The sequence below is a fragment of the Podarcis vaucheri genome, assembly GCF_965113315.1.
Source record: "Podarcis vaucheri genome assembly, chromosome: 2".
NCBI classification, from domain to species: domain Eukaryota; kingdom Metazoa; phylum Chordata; class Lepidosauria; order Squamata; family Lacertidae; genus Podarcis; species Podarcis vaucheri.
This window is the reverse complement of record NC_138760.1, coordinates 33,955,231-33,975,515: the sequence shown is the minus strand read 5'-3', so window position 1 is coordinate 33,975,515 and position 20,285 is coordinate 33,955,231. Positions and strand designations below refer to the sequence as shown.

At 41.6% G+C, this 20,285-nt stretch overlaps 1 protein-coding gene across 3 annotated transcripts in view; it reads left to right on the top strand.

The window, feature by feature from the left end:
- Positions 1 to 3,305: 3,305 nt before the first annotated feature.
- LOC309526970 (E3 ubiquitin-protein ligase RNF213-like) overlaps positions 3,306 to 20,285 on the top strand; it is a 94,199-nt gene continuing 77,219 nt past the window's right edge. The window contains exons 1-8 of one of the 3 annotated variants that reach the window (XM_082213391.1): positions 3,306 to 3,468; positions 7,696 to 7,841; positions 10,160 to 10,350; positions 10,565 to 10,696; positions 11,573 to 12,277; positions 15,748 to 15,923; positions 18,058 to 18,216; positions 20,022 to 20,218. In XM_082213391.1, the coding sequence (XP_082069517.1) occupies positions 10,201 to 10,350; positions 10,565 to 10,696; positions 11,573 to 12,277; positions 15,748 to 15,923; positions 18,058 to 18,216; positions 20,022 to 20,218 (1,519 nt within the window). In that variant the 5' untranslated portion in view covers positions 3,306 to 3,468; positions 7,696 to 7,841; positions 10,160 to 10,200. Of the gene's footprint in view, positions 3,469 to 7,695; positions 7,842 to 10,159; positions 10,351 to 10,564; positions 10,697 to 11,572; positions 12,278 to 15,747; positions 15,924 to 18,057; positions 18,217 to 20,021; positions 20,219 to 20,285 lie in introns of those variants that run through there. The other 2 variants (XM_082213389.1, XM_082213390.1) reach the window with 2 other exon arrangements.

The following is a 20,285-nucleotide window of genomic DNA, read 5'->3' as shown; positions in this document are numbered from 1 at the left end:
CACCAAAAAAATAATAATAAAGGAGATCCTAACTGAAAGTGTATTAGGAATAATTACTGCTTCAGAAGCTGAAGGAAACACCCACCCTCCCTACAACTAACTATACATTTTCCCCATATAAAATGCAATTTAGTGATTCAATCGTATTCAAAGAAAGGGGTAGAAAAAGCAATTGGATTCAATAGCCAGAACTAGATGTGTAGTGTCACAGGCCGCTGGATCAGAGGCAATGAACTAATCCTCCTCCTCTCAGGTATTTTACTCTGTGCAATGATGTTCACACTTTGGCAAGAAATGAATTAGCAACAGCTGAAGTACACTGATGGGTGTGAAGCTGATTTCAGAGACGGTGCATCAAACAGTAGTTTTTTATAAGCATTTTATAAAGAAGTACAGGATACATATTTTGGGTAACATGTGAACACACTAGAAGCCCAGCACTGGAAACTATAAGTACACAGTTAAATGAGTGTGAACATGGCCCTAAGTTATGCCTTAAAAGCAATTCAGTTAAAAAGCACACACTTAGGTGTGACCTAAGTTGCCTTTAGCCTATCCCCCCTCTTTTGCCCTTATGAAAGAACTTTTACTTCTGTTGGATAAAAACATAGATATTAATTGGTATTTCTGAACATGCATGCAAAAAAAAACGTGTACCTGATTTTCATTGCACTAAATTATGATTGTGTTTAATATGACATTTGAACTGAGTGACTGAGCTGTGAATCTGATGTGAAGACAACAAACCTCACACTTCTTCTACACATTGTTAATGAGTAAGCAATACTCATGGTCTGCTTCAGAGTTGTGCTTACACAATGCATTGGCTAAAGTGATGTCATTAGCAGTGGTGTTCCAATTCATTGTGCTAACAGAGCAGTAGACTTGGAATCCTACTATGGATGAGCCCATGGTCAGTTTTCACCAATGTATAAGAGCTCTATTGCTGCTCACTCCATTTAATAAACCAAATGTTTGCTACAAAAAGGCGTCCATTGCATTAACAATGACTTGTCTTTATGTGCTATAGTAGGGAAATGCTGGATTATTTAAATTCTGGTTGATAAAATAATCTTTAAGCCAAACTATTTGGGGATGGGGGTTGAATTGTTTCAACCATAAATGAGCTCAATTCAATAGGTGCAGACACCCTTACCCAGTCCTGCAGAAAATTGTTTCTTGATACAGAAGTATGTATACCAGGGGTCAGCAAACTTTTTCAGCAGGGGGGCGGTCCATGGTCCCTTAGACCTTGTGCAGAGCCGACTATATTTTGAAAGAAAGAAAAATGAACGAATTCCTATGCCCCACAAATAACCCAGACATGCATTTTAAATAAAAGGACACGCTTTACTCATGTAAAAACACGCTGATTCCTGGACCGTCCACGGGCCGGATTTAGAAGGTGATTGGGCGGGATCCGGCCCCCCCCAGGCCTTAGTTTGCTTACCCATGATGTGTATACGCCATTCTACCTGGAACTGACAGAACCATTCAGCAGACTTCTCTTTTTAAATGATCACAAGCAAAGGTTTACTGCAAGGCATTCAACAAAGGGGTAGGTGTACAATGTCCCACATTAAGTGACTGCTTGTTCTCTGTTCAACATTAAAAGGCCAACACATGGACTGTGGTTCCATGAACATGTTTTTTCTTTTTTGGAGGGGGTTATACATAATGCTTATTGCCATTATGTGGATGGCCTGTGACTTTTTGCACCTTTCTCTATAAACATCCTTCCCCTATGCATGGTCAGAAACACAGATTTTCTTGATTGGTTCATTTGGTTATCATTCTAGAACAGGCTCCTAGAGCTCTTTAGAAAGTTTAATTGCTCCAGAGAAGCCTGTGTGAGGGCAGGTGATCTACAATCTGCCATTTCACAACAGCAGTTTATTAAGACAACTTGAATGTTACATAAATCCATAGGAGACATAAGCTCCATAGGAGACATAAGCTCCATTCTTCTTAAAATGTCCTTCTCAAGCACAATAATGCACTAGAAGGACGAAAAGAAGCCAGACCTCCAGCCACCCTGTGTGTGTGCATAAATGTGCATTTAAAGAGTACTCATTTTAAGTATAACTCTAGAAGTGTAAACATTTCCAAGAAGACTCAACCCACACTCCTAATGTACTTGAACACTTGCAGAACAAAACATTAATTTTGCTTTCTATTCTGGTAGGCCTGTCTTTGAAAATCATGCCTCCCAGACACACACAGCTCTAGATTTTTCCTAAAACCACAATTTCCCCAGACAATTTGTACTTCTTTTTAAATCAGATTTATTATTCATTCTTGATCACAAGAGTTGTAATTTAAACCTGGCAGCTCGTCTTTTGCCTGTTATTAACAGCAGCACAGTAAAAAAATAATAATGCTCATGCCATCTCTTGCATACAAGAAGTGTGCATGCACACGAAAGCTCATACCAAGAACTAACTTAGTTGGTTTTTAAGGTGCTACTGGAATGATTTTTTTTATTTATACAATAAATAAATTAGGGTAGCCAGGTTGCAACCTGAAGGTTTCCGGTTGCAAACAGATCAAAAGCACTTACAGCTGCAGCTTAAAAAACAAGACTGCCCAGCTTATGCCGAATAACGATTTTCCTCAACAGGTTCACAGGGGGGTTATGGGTTCGAACCCCACATTGGATGAAAGATTCCTGCATTGCTGGGGGGTTGGACTAGATGAACCGCGTGGTCCCTTCTAATTCTGGTGGCTGGTGGTGCAACTCAGGTCTGACATCTAGCCTGAACCCTCCTAAGAAAGTCAAAGGTTCAGGATGCATAGCTAGTTACTCTCCTAATTAAGAACCAAAGGCCTGGCCATATAATAATATTTTTGTCCGGCACCTAGAAACAGGTTAAGAATGGATGCGCGGGGGGGGGGGGGAGAGATCACGATGTTTTGACTCGAAGCACTATATTATGATGCCTCTGCATACAGGATCTTGGGAATCGTGTTGCGAGAGGAGGCTTCCCACGGGCAGCTGTGAAAACAAGGTGCTGGACCACACGGGCCTTCGGCCTGAATCCGGCAGACCCCTTCCTTACGTTCTTCCGTAGCTCTGGGCTGCGTCAAAAGGTGTTTGCCGATGGATGGGGATATTCGGAGGTGACCCGTTGTCCCTTCCCCCGTTCTGCCGGCTTGGAACGAAGCCAAGCCCTGCCCTTGGATGTCTCGCGGCCATCGGGAATTCCCCGTTTCCGGCTACAGCCGGGAGGGAGGGACGGACGGACGGAGCGGCGAGGCTGAGCGGTGGTGGGTGGGGTGGCGCTCGGAAACGAAACTATGCGCATCCTCCAATAAGAAGAAGCCGAGCGGCGAGGGGGAAAGCGAAACTTTGCCGGCTTGCCTTGCCTTGCTCAGCTGCTGGTGCGTCAGAGAGGAGCGGGTTTCGCAGAAGTGGGGAAGCTTCCTTTCTGCTGAGCTGCGGGGTAGCCATTTCGGAGTTAAGCCGAGGTGAGTAACACGAAGGTGGCAGGTGTCGCCTAGGGAAGCAACCTGGCCGGCTTCGCGGCGTGACCCGTTAAAACCTTTTGCAGGCACCTAGGATAGAAACCTCTGCTCGCTTCCAAGCGGGGAAGGGGGGATGGCTTTTGCTGTCGCTTCTGCTAAACTTCTTGCAAGCTCGGGGTGAGGGGAGGGCTGGGACACGTTTTTGTGTTCTTTTGCCCGTTTGCTTTTTCCCCCGGCCGTGGGTGGCGGCGGCACCTGCGTGGATATTAAACGGAGTGGAACTGCAAAGGGGAGTGGGGCACGGTTTGTTACATCTCTTACACAGTGGTACCTCGGGTTACATACGCTTCAGGTTACAGACGCTTCCGCTAACCCAGAAATAGTACCTCGGGTTAAGAACTTTGCTTCAGGATGAGAACAGAAATCGTGCAGCGGCAGCAGGAGGCCCCATTAGCTAAAGTGCTTCAGGTTAAGAACAGTTTCAGGTTAAGAACAGACCTCCAGAACGAATTAAGTACTTAACCCGAGGTACCACTGTATATAGGACAGTTTGCAAAGTTGGGCGAGGAGGGGCGGGTAGCTTTCCTGGGTCTCCGCTATTGCCCTCGCTATTGAGGTGTGCTGTTGGTTTTACTGCGTTGGGAAGACGAAGAGGTCCCCACCTTTGCCCTGATGATATTGCGAATTTAAGCAAAGCGGCAGACCCTCCAAAGTCCGCTTCGTTGCTTTTGGGCTGCGGGGTCATGCGCCCCTCGTCGACTTTCTGTTTCACTTCCGTGAGCAGACGCTGGGCCTTTGGAACTTTCCTTTTTAATTTTTAAAGAAATAATGTTTATGGCATGCTCTTGCCGGAGACAATCTCCTGGATCTGGCAAGGATTCAATGGCTGGAATGGTCAACTTCTTGATAATGGCCTAAGTATGGGCCGTAAAGGTAAGAAAGGAAGTGGCTGTGTACCAGGGGGCAAATAGGTGGGGGCCCTCCCTCAGCTGGCTGTGATAGCTAAGCGAAAGCCCTAGGTTTGGGGTTGTTGTTTTTTTGAAAGAGTGAAATTTGTTCCAATTTGTGTGGTAAAAATAGTAATTTGCTGGAAACCAGCGAATAATGTGTTGCAAACATATAAAGAAAGTAATCTCAATGAATTCTGGGGTTTGTAGTGCAGCACCAGCTGCATCTACCAGTTGTAGGTGAGGTGGAGAGACAGAGACTGATCACCCGTTATATTTGCATAGTGGCTGCTGATTGGGCCATTGCACTATCTGGCCCCGGGCCTGGAGTCCCGGGGTTGTGTGTGCTGAAGTGAAAGCTTTTGTATTTCTCTCTCTCTCTCTCTCTCTTTCTCTCTCTCTCTCTCTGTCACTACAGTATTAGATATGGGGAAGAGCTGAGGCAAAATTTACAGACCTTTTGCACTCTTCTCTTGACTATTTCAGTTAGTAGTGTCCAAGCTATCTCAACATGTATGTTGCCAAGAGGCTATTTTGACCCCAATATTCTAGTTTTAAAATGGCAGCCGTCTCCAAGTGCCCAGTGGGGGGGTGGGCCTTGTGCCTTGCCACCCTTCGGTGGGTTTTCGTGACACGTTTCCCAATCCTTTAACAGTTGCATGTCATAGGCAGAAGTTAAGTGGGTGTAAGTGCCGCTTTGTCTCTTTGCTGCGGAAGGACGGCTTCTGCCAGGAGATTTTGAGGTGTGATCCTTTTGGAAAGCCGTATAAATAAATAAATACCAGAGGTGTTGTGAGGTGACAAGATCTTCCTGTCCTCGGCACCTTGTCTCAAGTGGAGGAGTCTGAGGAATGGAGCCAACTTTGTCTTTTCCCATCACCAGCGTAGGTGGAATCGTGAGGCAACAATTTGTGTTTGGCCTCCTCAGAATAAATAAATACATACATATACACACATATGTTCCTTTGCTGTTAAGGACTTGTAAGCCAAACTGCTATGACCTTAATGCACATAAGTAGCTGTACAAATAAGCTGCATTGTATTTAGCAAAATATCAGGCAGTGAAAGAGAAAAGCGATGGGAGATTACACTTGAATTGGGCCTTGCTGATTCAGTGAGACCATTGTGGGTTGATAGTTCAATACAAAAGCACTCTCCTGGTCAGTGATAAATTGTGGATAATGGAGTATAGTACTGACATAAGGTTTAGCAGTAACGCAGTATAAGCTTTGAAATCTTCATAACTGCATTGCGTTATCTCACAATGTTTATGTGGTGGACAGGATAAATGGTTCTTAGTCTTTAAAGGGTGAATGGCATTTCTTGTGTGATTTAAGACAGGCTGCAGTTTCTCTTTGGTTAGTTACTTATAGGTGAAGGGGAAAGTGTCTTTGTATATGTTCAAAGAAACCTTTTTCTTGCCTAGATGTAAATGTAAATACTGTAATTATGACCAGAGATAGGTTGGGGGTGATGCTAAATGGGCACACTAAAAAGAACAGGGATGGACCTACAAGAAGAATAGTACCTGCAAGAGAGACTTTAAATCACTGCTCCTGCTAACCGGTTTTGAGGAAGAGACAGCATGGGTGAGAAGACCACTTACTACTAGCTTTGATTAGTTGCACACTTTGTAGTATTAAAGTGTAGGTAAACTGAAGGCAGAAACTGAGCGAGAGATGTGGTAAATGCCCATCACCACTACTTAAAGCAATATACATATACCATACTGCACAGCCACTGCCAAAATAAATGTTTAGCTCAAAATACTGACATGCTTAGACACCAAACTACCTGAAGGAGAATCTCCACCCCATCATTCAGCCCAGACACCAGGGTGGATTTGATTTAAATCAAATCGATTTAAATCACTAGTCAGTAAGACTTGATTTTATTTTATTTTATTTTTAAAGAAAGACTCGTTCTTGCTGGTATAATCTTAATATTTACAAACAAAGGAAGCTTTCATTTTTGGAATAATAAATTTTCAGAGTAGTTTTTACAGTTATATCAAAAATTACTGATTTGGTTATACTATTAGAAATACATAGACCGATACTTATGAAATTATTGTGAGGTTTAATAAGTTAACTGTTTATATTTGGACAACTTTTCTTCTGTACTTTATTGGAGAGAGAAAAATAATCATTTTCTTAACAACAATTTAAACAATTTATTTAACTAAATCAATAACATTATAGCATATGTATCCATGTTTGTTAACTGTTGTGGTTAAACGTTGTTTCCCCCCAAAAAACTTAGACTGAGCTTTAGCACACATGAAAAACTTAAAACAAATCCTTATTTCCCGATGAATAGCCTTTGGACTATAATGTAACTTAAATAGAAAACTATCTTTAGAAAGATTTTTCCTCCAAAAGCATTTTATTTTAAAAATCAGATTTAAATTTTAAAAAATCAGATTTTTTTAAATAAAAAAAATTTCATTTTTATCCACCCTGCTGGACACTGAGATCCAGCTCCGAGGGCCTTCTGGCAGTTCCCTCACTGCAAGAAGTGAAGTTACAGGGAACCAGGGGCCTTCTCGGTAGTGGCACCCGCCCTATGGAACACCCTCCTATCAGGTGCCAAGGAAATAAACAACTATCTGACTTTTAGAAGACATCTGAAGGCAGCCCTGTTTAGGGAAGTTTTTTATGTTTTAAGGTTTTTTTTTAATATTCTTTTGGGAACCGCCCAGAGTGGCTAAGGAGGTCCGGCCAGATGAACGGGGTATAAGTAATAAATACTTTTTTTTATTACTTATTAGAACATCTTGCGGCAGGTTTGACGCATCATGACTTAACTTTATGTCTGTTCTTGGTTAGTTTTATAAGAATTCATTAGGGTTCATGAGGCAAAATACTTTGTATTAAAAGTAGTATTGTTAATATTATATTTACAATGAACTTTTCAGTCATTTAAGCCAAAGCAGTTTAAAACTATTAAAATTCACTACAAAGATACAAGTTATAACTTTGATTACGTTTTGATGTCTGATGTTAATTTTAGAATTATTGTAATTGAAACCTATCTGTATGCATTTTTGTGTGTGTGTTTGAGGTGGGTTCCTGTGTTTATAACATACTGTTAAAATACAGAACTAGTGAACTTATCCGGATCTGATGAATCATTAAGCAGAACTACATTTATTAATTCTCTATGAATATATGAAATGTTACTCCAGTTAGTTTCGTTTTACTGAGTGAAACAATATGCAAGCAAGTTGTATGACTAATGCCACCTCACCCCATTTGTCTTTCGTTTTCTTGCTTTCCAACAGGCTGGGAAAAAACTTCACCCTGGATCAGCAATTGCATGAAAAGGGCTTTAAATGCCCTGAATGTGGCAGTGCTCAGCCTGCATCTCACAAATTCTGCAGTGACTGTGGGAAGAGGTTAGCTGAGGCTTCTTCTACCAGCACACAAAGTAAGTGATTTACAGCCTTAACCAAGAATCACAAAATGGTGTACAACTACTTTCCAAGATGAATTAGGGACACAATGAAAATACGTAAAAGACATTGAAAGTTCTAGAATCATTGGTGTCTGTCTGGTTTATTGCCCCCCTTGCCTATGAATGTTCCGGACATTGCAGAGTTGTTGCTGGCTAGTCAATGTCCTTACCTCTCCTTGCCTTTTTGTGTTCCTGACACGGGTGGCACTGTGAGTTAAACCACAGAGCCTAGGGCTTGCCGATCAGAAGGTTGGTCGTTCAAATCCCCGCCACGGGGTGAGCTCCCATTGTTTGGTCCCTGCTCCTGCCAACCTAGCAGTTTGAAAGCATGCCAAAGTGCAAGTAGATAAATAGGTACCGCTCCAGTGGGAAGGTAAACGCCGTTTCCGTGTGCTGCTCTGGTTCGCCAGAAGCAGCTTAGTCATGCTGGCCACATGACCCGGAAGCTGTACGCCGGCTCCCTCGGCCAATAAAGCGAGATGAGCGCCGCAACCCCAGAGTCGGCAACGACTGGACCTAATGGCCAGGGGTCCCTTTACCTTTGCCTCTAACTCTGTATTGGAGAGTAAGTGTAAAATTCAACTGGTAGTACAGTGGTCCCTCAGTTTAAGAACAGTCCTGTTTAAGAACGATTCAGTTTATGAACTCTGCAAAACCGGAAATAGTGTCCCGGTTTGCGAACTTTACCTCGGTCTAAGAATGGAATCTGAACGATGGAAGGACACCGGCAGCAGGAGGCCTCATTAGGGAAAGCTTGCCTCGGTTTAAGAATGGACTTCCGGAACAGATTAAGTTCGTAAACCGAGGTACCACTGTAATTTAATCAATAATAGCATGAGATGTATATAAGTTCCAGTTTGTGCATATGTTATTTCTGTCTCTCTCTCCACTCTTTTCTCCCATACCATGTTTTCATTCTCTTTTGGAGTATTAGTTGTAGAGTTAAATGCACTGTTTTAAAAACCACTAAACTCATGCCCCCAAACCTTAACTGGGTAAATCTGTTGGGGTATGTGTTCCTGGAAGTCCAAAGAAGTGATTAAATTTCTCCAACAGCAAGACACACGCTTAGCAGTATTTTACGGATTATATTGCCTCCATTCATAGTTCAAGATATACATTTCACACATATGACAAGACAAGTTCTCCAAGCTTCTAAACACTAGTAGTTCCAACTTACTCAAATTTTACAGAAAGCAATTGTCCAAACGCCTGACTCTTGCAACTTCCCACAGTTTTCTGTTCTCCCAACTGCCCTCTTCTCTTCCTCAGGAATGTGGATGTGGGAGAATATTTCATATGCAACAGTACGTGATAAGTCACCCAGCAACTAGATAAGAAAACCACAAGCCCCTTGCAGCTGCACTTTGGAAAAAATAAATGAATGTCCAGCTTTCCCCCCTCCAGCTTTTTGTCCTTCACTTGCCCATTTTCTGCACTTTCCTAACACTTCCCTTACCTCATGATTCTTATTACACATCTACTTTCCCTTATGCTATAAGGTGAGGAACGCTACAACACTCTGCGATCTATGCAAACATAGATCCAAAAACACCTCTCTGTCCCTTACCTGAGAGATACTATCTTAAGAATATAATGGTGGTAACAAGAGGCTGCTCTTCCTTCTCACCATGCCATCTGCAGTGGGGGGGGGGAGTTTGACAAGCATAATTATGGCCCAAACATGCTAGAATAACACCACTGGGGGGAAACAGCTGTTAGAAGGCTTGTTATGTGACCCATTTATTTATTTATTTATTTATTTATTTATTTATTTATTTATTTATTTATTTATTAAAACATTCTGTATGTCTTAGACAAAATGCCAAACGTGGCTTACATAAAAAGACCAAATAGGCACAGCCAAATGGGTTGGTGGACATTAGTCAAACAGCTTGCATATGTGTTGTTAACACTGTGTGAAAAGAAACTGAAACATTAAGATATATACAGCAACAGATTAAAAAAAACACTGCAGACCAAAATGGCAATGGTGCAGTAGCCACAGAGAAAGTGTAACTTACTTTGTTGTTGTACATTAATTAAAAGAATTACTTTCTGCAGTATGATGAATGGGATGCGCTAATAAAATGAAATGTGAATTATAGAGACAGTATCTGAGATGTGTTGTTGCATCAGAAAGGCAAGCATATGCTCTTCAATTTCTTCATTGAAAGAGAGGTGTAACCTGGGCTCCATGCCTGGGGGTTCACCACTGAGACCCCCAGCCCTGCCTCTGAACTAATGTCAGACTTCTCCGTAGATAACTTTCTGCAATTCTTCTGTTTCAGTTGCAGAAAACAGAGATGCAAAACTGACTTCAGTGCTGGAGATGGAGCCTGGGGGCGAACTGAGAGTGGAAAGCTCCCCTTCCTTGGGATCTTCCGTTGATAAGCAGCCACTAACTGGGGAAGCACAAGGGGAGCCAGAAAAATCTTTATCTGAGAGCCCTGGGAGTCAAGCCTCTCTCACACAGAAAAAAGTGAGTACATTTGAGAACAGGTTGGGCATAGTGCAGAGATTTCAGAAATACAAACTTTCGCTTCCTGCTGTCTGCTATGGTGGAGCTGTTAAGTGTGCTTTGCTGATGCTTCTTGAAATGGCCACTTGGTTTAAAGTTGCTGCATTGATAGGCAAGCAGTTACAATTTGCTTACAAATGCTAAGCTCTCTGAAAGCAAGGCTATTTTTCAACAGGCAGTAAAAGTTGAGAACGATGTTGACTGGAATGAGTTGAATGAGGATGATAACCCTCCTTCCAGAAAAAGGAAAAAGGAGAAACCAGACCTATATGAGGGCAGCAGCCCATGCTCAAGCCCGCAGCAGGTAGTTTTTCCTATGTGCAGTGAGTAATTAAGTGAATTGGTCTGAAGTATCAGTTGCCAGTCAAGTGTCTGCTGTGAATTGCTGATTGGAAAAATGCATTTTTTGTCAGAATCCTTGACTAGTTCTTGCAAATAGAAAAACCCTGCCCAAAATCCTGGAGAGCTGCTGCCACTGCACTGAGCTGGATGGACCAATGGCCTAAGGCAGCTTCCTATGAAAGCTAGGTTTTCTCACCCATGGAAAATGGCAGCCATGGGTGCATTATGTTCCATCTTCAGATTCAGGTCCAGTTTCAAGGGCATATTACAATAATCCAATCTTGAGTTCACCAATGCATGAGTCATAGCAGAAAGTTATTTCTGTCCAGGAAAGTGCATAATTGCATACCAACCAGTTGATAGGAGGTGCTCCTTGCCATGGATTGAAGGACAAGTAATTAGTAGTACAGTCGTACCTCTGCTCCCGAATGCCTTAGGAGTTGAACGTTCTGGATCCCGAATGATTGAAAACCAGAAGTGAGTGTTCTGGTTTTCGAACGCTTTTTTGGAAGCTCGAATGTCCGACACAGCTTCCGCTATTGTTTCTGGCGTGCCTCCGCATTCGGAAACCAATCAGAAACCGTGCCTTGGTTTCTGAACATTTCGGAAGTTGAACGGACTTCCAGAATGGATTATGTTTGACTTACAAAGTACCACTGTAATAATAACGGATGTGCCTAGGTCTTTTCCATAGCTAAGAGTGGAAGCATATGCTGGGAAGGTTAATATTGAGGATGTAGGGTGAATGATCTATTCTTGCTTTACCTCTGAACCTTTAAAAGCAGGGTTTCTCCATTTTAAGAGGTGAGTGTTATTTTATTTTATTTTTTCCATCATGCAGAAGAAGAAAAAGAAGAAGAAAAAGAAAAGGCATCCCTCAGATGCTGAAGTTCAGGACTCCTCAATGACATCCTTGACAAGATGTTTTAGTTCAGCACCACCAAGTCTTGATCACTTTAGCCCTGAAGTGACAGATGCAAAAAACCAACCAAAGGAAATTCAAAGTCCAGAAGATAAATTGACCAAATCAGACAAGGAGTCAGCTGGTGACAGTGGAGGTCAGATTAAAAGTAGCCCCTTAGACATAAATCAGAGTCTAGCAGTTGTTGCAGAAAAATATGCTGGTGATATTGATACCAAGAGTCAGGATAGTAATAATGGTGCAGCAGACCAGCATGTTGGTTCTGCAGTTGCAGAAGAGAAGATGGAGGAGGAAAGCTCTGAAAAGAATGATGTAATTGGTGAACAGACAGGTTCTAGTAAAGAACAAAGTAAGACAAGTTCTACTGCAACTGATCTGTCTCAGGGAAATATATCAGATACCCAGACTTTGGTTGCAACACAACCTAATTCTGATGGAGATGCAGAGAGTGCCTCTTTGGACCCTTGCTGTACTGGTGAATCTTCCGAAAATAAAGTTGCAAAATCAAGTACAGAAGATCAAAATCAGGAAATTAAGACAACTTCGTCTGAATCGGAAGTGAGCCCGGGTCGTAAGAAAAAAGTTGAAGAGACCAAGCAACAGACAAGTGCTTCGGTTTCAAAGGTATGTTGCCTGCAGTCCTATTGGCTGTCTCGTTGTGTGGGCATATGTCTGCTTCCATTGCCTTCTTGGGTGTTTTCCTGAATAGGACAGTTCAAGCTGCATGTCATCCATTTGCTTATTAATGAAAGTAGACGTTGCATCTCTAGATGACCTCCCCTAGTCGTTTCATGCAGTTGCTGAACAGAGTAGAAGGCAATATCGAGTTCTGCAGGCGGTAGTGGACTTTGTGGTGGGCTGACGCCACTTACCTGATCTCCTGACAGCTGTGCCGCTTCTGCTTACTGGGGGGGAAAGGGCGAGGCAGCATGGAGGTTGGCATGGAGCAAATCCACCAACACAGCCAGTCCTAGCACCATTTTCTGGAATCTACAATCCAGGATGGACTAAAACCACTTGTTACCTGTTAATTTCATCCTAGAATGGTACTCTCAAAAGGTGCTGTGCTTGGTATCAAAAGCTGCCGAGAAATTCAAATAGGACCAACAGACTGAATCAGTTCCAGGTTTCAGGGGGGCCCAGGCAAAATAATCCTGCTCCTGTTGAATTTATCAGACATGGGGCAAGAAGCAGCAGTGAGAGGAGTACAGTGAACAAATCATCCTTGTCATCCTTCCCCAGTCTCCCTGGTGTTAAAAGATGGGTTAGTCCCTTATTTGCTGAAGCTTCGTTTGGTGCTAGGATTGATCTTTTGTTTTTAAAAGGGGTTCATTTAGCCTAATGGAGACAAGCTCCCTGCTCTGGACTGGATGGTTCCCTTTCAGAATCTTTCCTTTGTTGCCCACGGCTGTAAGATTCACTGAGGGATTGAAAAGGAAGCTGCCCTTTTCTGTCCTCCCAATTCCCCTGATTTTATGTTGCATAAGTGCATTGGGGAGGGGCTTAAGGGATCACTTGCTAGCTTGTCTGATCTAGTTGCATAGCGCACAGGGCCACAGAGGAGGAAAATACTTAAAGGGAGCCCATCCAACCTGACCCAGTGGAGCGCCAGGTGTTACCACCAGGATTCACCAGAGGTTGTTGAAAGAAGAGAGTCATTTGCGTGAAAACAAAATATTGTGGGGGAGATACCCCTACCCACCTAGTCCATGGCTTCTAAAATAACCCCTTCTGGTAACCTGTCTCAAACATAATTTTCTCATTGGGAGCTGGACACAAGATTAAGCTCCCCCCCCCCCAATATATGTGTGTGTTGTGTGTGTGTGTGTACACACAATTTATTAATTTTATATTAACAAAAACAAACATCAAAATCATACATCTTAATTGACTTCCCTCCACTCCCCCTCCTGGTTCCATTATTTTATACTTCTTCATACACGTCCACAAAATCTTATATTCTTAACTATCCAATTTTAAAACCTTATGTTGTTACAAGTGACCTTTAAAAGTTCAACTAATGTAAAAGCCTGCTAAATATACCTTGAACATCCCCCACCTTTTTAAAAAAAAGAAAGAAAACAATGTCCTTTTTCTTTCTAGAGTTTCAAAATGTCTAGTATGTCCTGCATAGTTCATTAGTTTGCTTTGCCAGTCTCCATCTTCTTTGGTGGTGGCTTCTTCCTTCTATAGGGATGGGCTGGTCTTGGCCTGGCATCCATTCTCAGATGCAGGAACAAAGTCTTTTGCATGGTAAATCCGTTAGGTCCTGTATCTTTCAGAATCATAGCTTCTGTTTTTTTAAAACAAAAGTCATTTTCAACATTCTCTTCAAATCTTTATATATCACTTCCCAAGCCTTCTTAATAATTTTGCATTGCCACCACATATGGTAGCCTCTCATACCTTTTACCTGCCCTTTCTGCTTCATCTCCATCACCGCCAAAGCTTCCCAAATCAATTCACACAAGGTGTCATTTTTGGCATAGACCACCCTCACTTTCCCTTGCATTTTCCTCAAACCTTGTACCTCAGCCTTTCCCATGTTAGTGGTGTGTGCATTCACTTCTTTAAATTGTCCCACAATCTCTGAAAGTAAATTAGTATTTTTCCGAACTAGAGAGGCTGCCTTATCAGCATTCTGCTTTATTTCTTTTGTCTGATTGAACAATTCTCTTTTAAATTCTAAAAGTAAGTCAAATAATTCATATTTCTCTTGTCTTACGGCTTTGCTGGTTTGTTTCAGCATTAAGATTTTTTCTGCCAATTCTAATTTGAGATGGGGCTGCAGTTCTCTTGCTGTTTCCCAGCTTCCTTTCTAAGATTAAATTTCAAAACAAAAAGTCCTTTCCCACCAGGGAAAGTGTTATTTTGGCTTTATCAGTACTTTGTCAAGGCCGTTTCACTAGACTCAATAAAAAAACCCCGTACTTCCAGCCTCCTCCCTCCCTCCCTTCTACTTTGCTCACAAAATCAAATTTTAGCAGATTTAACAATTGTATATCCCCTTCTTTACATCCATTAACATCAGAGTAATTTTTAATTGCCAATACTGTATAAATAAAAGTGAATTATTTAAAAATCTGATTTAGGCCAATATTAGCAATGAATATTATAGTCCTTTTTTATAATCTTGCTTTTTAACTAGCTGTTACCTTTTAATAAAATAAGTCCACAATTATAATTCCGTTAGGTTAGATGTCTTCAGCACTCTGAAAGCTCAAATACTTCTTTCCCACAAGTAGCATAAATTCAGAGGGTCAGTCCAATCTTTCTTCCTGAGAGGAAATTTGTGATATTCTTCCATACAATAACAGTGCAGTCCTTCTCCGGTTTAGCCTCCATTTAAAGTCAAGTTCAGTTGCAACATAGGATGGATTCAAGTTCAAATTCAAGTCAAGTTCAATGTATTTTTTTAAAGAGAAAATCTTGAGTGATTGGTATAAGAGCTTGGTGAAATCTTTTAATCCTTATTATTCATTAGCTAACATATCTTCCAAAGTGAACTTCATCAACACTTCACTTCTATGTATTTCGTGCTCATATCACCAGGAACGGGAGCGGACTTCCTTTTAACACTCCCGTTTTTTACCAAATCAATCAAATTGAGCACTCCTTACCTTTGCTATTGGCTTTGATCTTCTGGAAAGGTAACTGCTCGTGGCTGGATTGGAGGCTTTGCTCTCTACAAAGCCGTGTTGGTGCCTAGCTCACTGGCACACTTGGCTCCCCCCCCCCCCCACTCTCCACGCATTTCGGCACAAAGGCAGGGACCGGCAATACCAAGCGGCCATTGGTGAGTCGCAGGACCTCAAGACACCTCAGCGCTCCTCTTGGGGCTTTGGGGGGAGGTGTGTCGCCCTTGCGCTCTTACCCTTAGGCTCCATAGGGCCAAATCTGATAAGGGGATGTCATATTCACGGTCCGCTCGGCATCTTACAGAAACTTCTAAAATAACCTGTTCTGATTACCTGTCTCAAGCATAATTTTCTCCTTGGGAGCCGGGCACAAGATTAAGCCCCCCCCCCCTTCCAAGCCACAAGGGACTAGCACATTTTTTCAAGCATTTTGAATCACATATGCCTATATTACAGAAAGCCAAGTTGGAAGAACAGACTAAAACGGAAAACGTCTGCAAAAAAACAGAAGAAGCAACAACTCCAGCAGAAGGGTCTGAGAAGGGAAAGACTTCTGCTGCTACCAATGAGAAGAAGCAACAGAAAGATCAAAAGACTAAGAAGCAGCAGGCAAACCAGGAAGTCAAGCAGAGGTATAGCACATTTCTGTTTATTTCAAAAGTGGTATTAAATTGGAATTGGCCAGTAGCAGTTGTTGCATAGTTCTGATCTGAAAGGTTAGAAACACGAAGCTTTACTAAATCTGAAATTACCACAAATACTCATCTAACGCGCTTCACTATGTCCTGTTCATAGATCTTCCCAGTGCCACCAACATCTCATGAGTACCATTTCTAAAATACATTTCTGTAAAGCATTTTTTAAAAGACCGCAATGGATAAGCTAACTGTTGGAGCAATCATTTTTACCCACTCATTATTTCTGTATTGATCAGTTCATTTTATTTTTTAGGAAGAAGTCGGAAGATAATAAACATTACACCTTTTAACATACCTGCTTGTTTTCCCTTTTGACATAAGCCACTTGAGGGTAGACAATCCAGATTACAGGAAGCCAGTTTAATTTACCTTGGGATAAAATATGCCAGTGTGACTTAACCCTATTCCAAACTCTACTCAGAAGCCTAATGGAGGGAAAGAAGTCTTTAAAGTTGAGTTTGACTTATCCTACCCCTTTTGCTAGTGTAACTCTCACTGGGTTGCTAGGTCATATGACTGAGCTGAACAAAATTTGGAATAAGGTTAAATCTGCCTCTCCACACCCCCAACATGCCCTGGAACATGCCCCCCCCCCAAGGACTAAAAGCCTCACTTCAGCTGGCTGAGCCAGGATGGAGGACTTGCCTAGAATATCTCTGGCTAAGCCAGCATGAAAGCCTTCAGTTGGTGTAGGAGATTGCCTGTTCCAAACATTGCTCATCCTAGTGGATCTTGGGTTTGGATTGCTCCCTTAAATTGGTGACAGCCACAGCTTCTCTTGAGGTTGTACCATGCCAGCCCAGGCATAGCTCCACCCTTGCTGGTGTAAAGTCTTTGCATCTTATTTGGGCAGAAGTCTGTCCGCTTATGTACTGCTACACATATGGACTTGCTATGTCTTTTCCAACACATAATTGATGTAATATAGTATTGGCATAGGTAAAGGTAAAGGGACCCCTGACCATTAGGTCCAGTCGTGGCCGACTCTGGGGTTGCGGTGCTCATCTTGCTTTATTGGCCGAGGGAGCTGGCGTACAGCTTCCGGGTCATGTGGCCAGCATGACTAAGCCGCTTCTGGCAAACCAGAGCGGTGCACGGAAACACTGTTTACCTTCCCACTGGAGTGGTACCTATTTATCTACTTGCACTTGACGTGCTTTCGAACTGCTAGGTTGGCAGGAGCAGGGACCAAGTAACGGGAGCTCACTCCGTTGCGGGGATTCGAACTGCCAACTTTCTGATTGGCAAGTCCTAGGCTCTGTGGTTTAGACCACAGCGCCACCCGGTACTGCCAAAACTTTGGAGACTATGATGCAACTGTTCCTACCCTTGGCAGTAATAATATCTGTTCAGCTTGGAACTGAAGTTTGGAGGCTTCTTAATGGCTCTGCACTTAGAGCCAGAACAAATCTCCAGCTGAACTTTTTGGCTTGGGGGGCATGGAGGGCACGGGTGTGAAGGAAACACATACCGTAGTTTATTTCATTTGCCAAACCCCGACACCCTCAATTGGGGTGAACAGTATTCGTGAACCTTGTACATATTGGGTGGTGGTCAACTGTTAATTTCAACGGGTCTACTCAGAGTAAAACTTAAGGAGAGTGGCTAAATTAGGTCCTTTAATTTAGATGGGTCTGCTCTGAGTAATGCTTATTGCTTTTCGTTCCCAGCAATAGCATATTTTGGATTCTTTGAGTATCTGCATTTTCTGACCATAGGAACTATCTTGTATAGAATAAGATGAATAGTTTGAACTGATTTGTGAACCTGGATCATACTGTTTGGTATAATGAATATTCACTGAAATTTATAGGAAAAAGCTTGAGTTTTGATATCTCATCCTCTGTTCCTTGAAGCTTCTGAAAGAGTTCTCTAATTTTATTCATACAGTGATACTTTGTGTCTCTTCTTGGTAGTTTTCTCCCTCTCCTCTCCTCTAACATATAGAGTTGTGGTGTGGACTCTTCAACGCCATGGAACCATTTTCTGTTCTGATAAATTGTGGTGCCCTACTCCATAAATTCATCAAAATATGTTGTACTGACCATTGTTGTCTTCACTGTTGCAGCCATGTGAGTTCTGATGAAGGCGTTACAGTATATTTCCATGCTATACTTTCCAAGGACTTCAAGTTGGATCCTGGGAAGCACAAAGTTTTTGTCAGGGCACAAGGCATATCTGGCTATGTTAACTGGAGGGAAAATGTCTGTGAGATGACTTTCACAAAGTGAGTACAATTTTGTGCATTCATTCAAGCTTTGGAATGGATTCATTGGCCATAAAGAATATTGCTATATGTAGAAGTGCTAGATGATGGTAACAAATAATAAGATCTGGCAAGGTATTTAGTCTCCCCTTTGATTTTTTCAGTTCCTCTGTCCTAGCATTATTGCTTTATCTTTTTCCAACTCTGCGGTTACTAATTTCCCCCCTAGTTCAGATAAGACAGTTTTCATTAACCACTGTGTGATTGGGCCACGCTGATTGGGAACAGATGTCTACTTTTAAACATGTATCCAATTAAACATGATGACCAGAGGAGAAAGATGTTACAGAAAGAACAAACGTAATTTTTAATCTCTCATTAGCAAGGTGAAACTGTAAAACTCCTTTACTATTTTTATTATTGCCAGGAGGTATGATGTTACATTTACAGTATTGATTTTTTTTTTTTAAATAAATGCAGCAGCATACAAATGTTGTTATCCTTGTTACTTTGAAGTGGTAGTTGTGACTCTTGATTTTAAAAAACGTTTTGCTGCTCTCCTTGTTGTAAGCCATTTTGAGCAGTATTTCTCTCTCTCTCTCTCTCTCTCTCTGTGTGTGTGTGTGTGTGTGTATAAAGTTTGCATGATGATAATGAAGTATTGAACTGGATGTACTCTGGGGTGGAGGCAAACCCTGTATGGAGTGATGTGGCCAATACTGGACCAACTGTAAGGGAGAATTATGTGTCTCTGTGTAAACTCTCTCTCTCTTTTTTTTAAATAGTTTTTATTAAATTTTCCATTATACAAATTTGCCATATCAAACAATTTTCACAAATTTCAACTTTTTGGACTTCCATCAGCTTCTCTGCCAGTCATCCATATTTTCCCATTTTTACACATTTTCTAAATTTAATATTGCATTTTTAGATTACCCTTACTGTCCTATTTCTGTTTGACAATACTCCTCTCCTTTAAATCCCACTAGTGTTATTCGTTCGTCACATATACTTTTCAGATATTCTGCAAATTTTCCCCAGTCCTCGATGAACTTGTGGTCCCGTTGATATCTTATCTTCCCAGTTAGTTTATTCAGTTCTACATAGTCTATGAGTTTCATCCTCCATTCTTCAAGAGTCGGTAGTTCCTCCTGTTTCCATTTTTGGGCCATTAAGATTCTTGCTGCTGTTACTGCGTGTTGGAAAAGTTTGTGATCACTTCTATTTATCCCTCTTCCTGTTATTCCTAACAGAAAGGCTTCTGGTTTCTTTACAAATGTATATTTCAACATATTCAACTCATTATATATCATTTCCCAGAAACCCTTCACTTTCTTACACTCCCACCAGTCTCTGTGTGAACTCTCATACATCTCCTCTAGGAATCCCTTACTTTATATGCACATCAACATGCTATGTAGGCTACTGAATTCTTGCCCTCTGGCTACTAAGGCTGCTTGCTTGTTCCTCACATTTCAATAATAGCTATTAGGCTACATTATTCTTTTGTAGATTGTTCCATTATTAACCTCTTGAGAGTAGAATACCATGTATAAATAGGGGCCAGTGTTTAGAATAGTATCGTTCAACATGGGGGGGGAGTGGTGAGTTGTGTGTGTGTGTCTTCTTAATTTAGTATGTATGCATATCTGATCTAGCAACACTGTTTATTCCAGGTCATTATGTTTTAAGGCATATGACTATATATTAAATGGTAAATATTTGGAGGCCTCTCCTTCCATAAAAGTTAGTTGAAAAAGTTTTGCCTGTTGTCTTGCTTTACTGCTAAGATGTACATTTGTGTTTTGTTTTTTTAAAAATACTAGGGATCTTGGTGAGCATGGTCACCTAATGGAAGGCTGTGTCACTATTCATAAGGATAATATGGAGAAACCAATTCCCTATAAATACTATGTTGCACGTGGGAAGGACGGAGAGTGGGAATTCATTTACAAACCTTGTCCTAAAGGAATGATTGTAAATCGTGTTTTGTTTATAGAGTCAGCATTACTATATGGCCCAGGTAAGGAACTATCTCTGCCGTATGTGGTTTTGGTAATACTTTATAAACAGGGTTTGCGTAGTTCCCA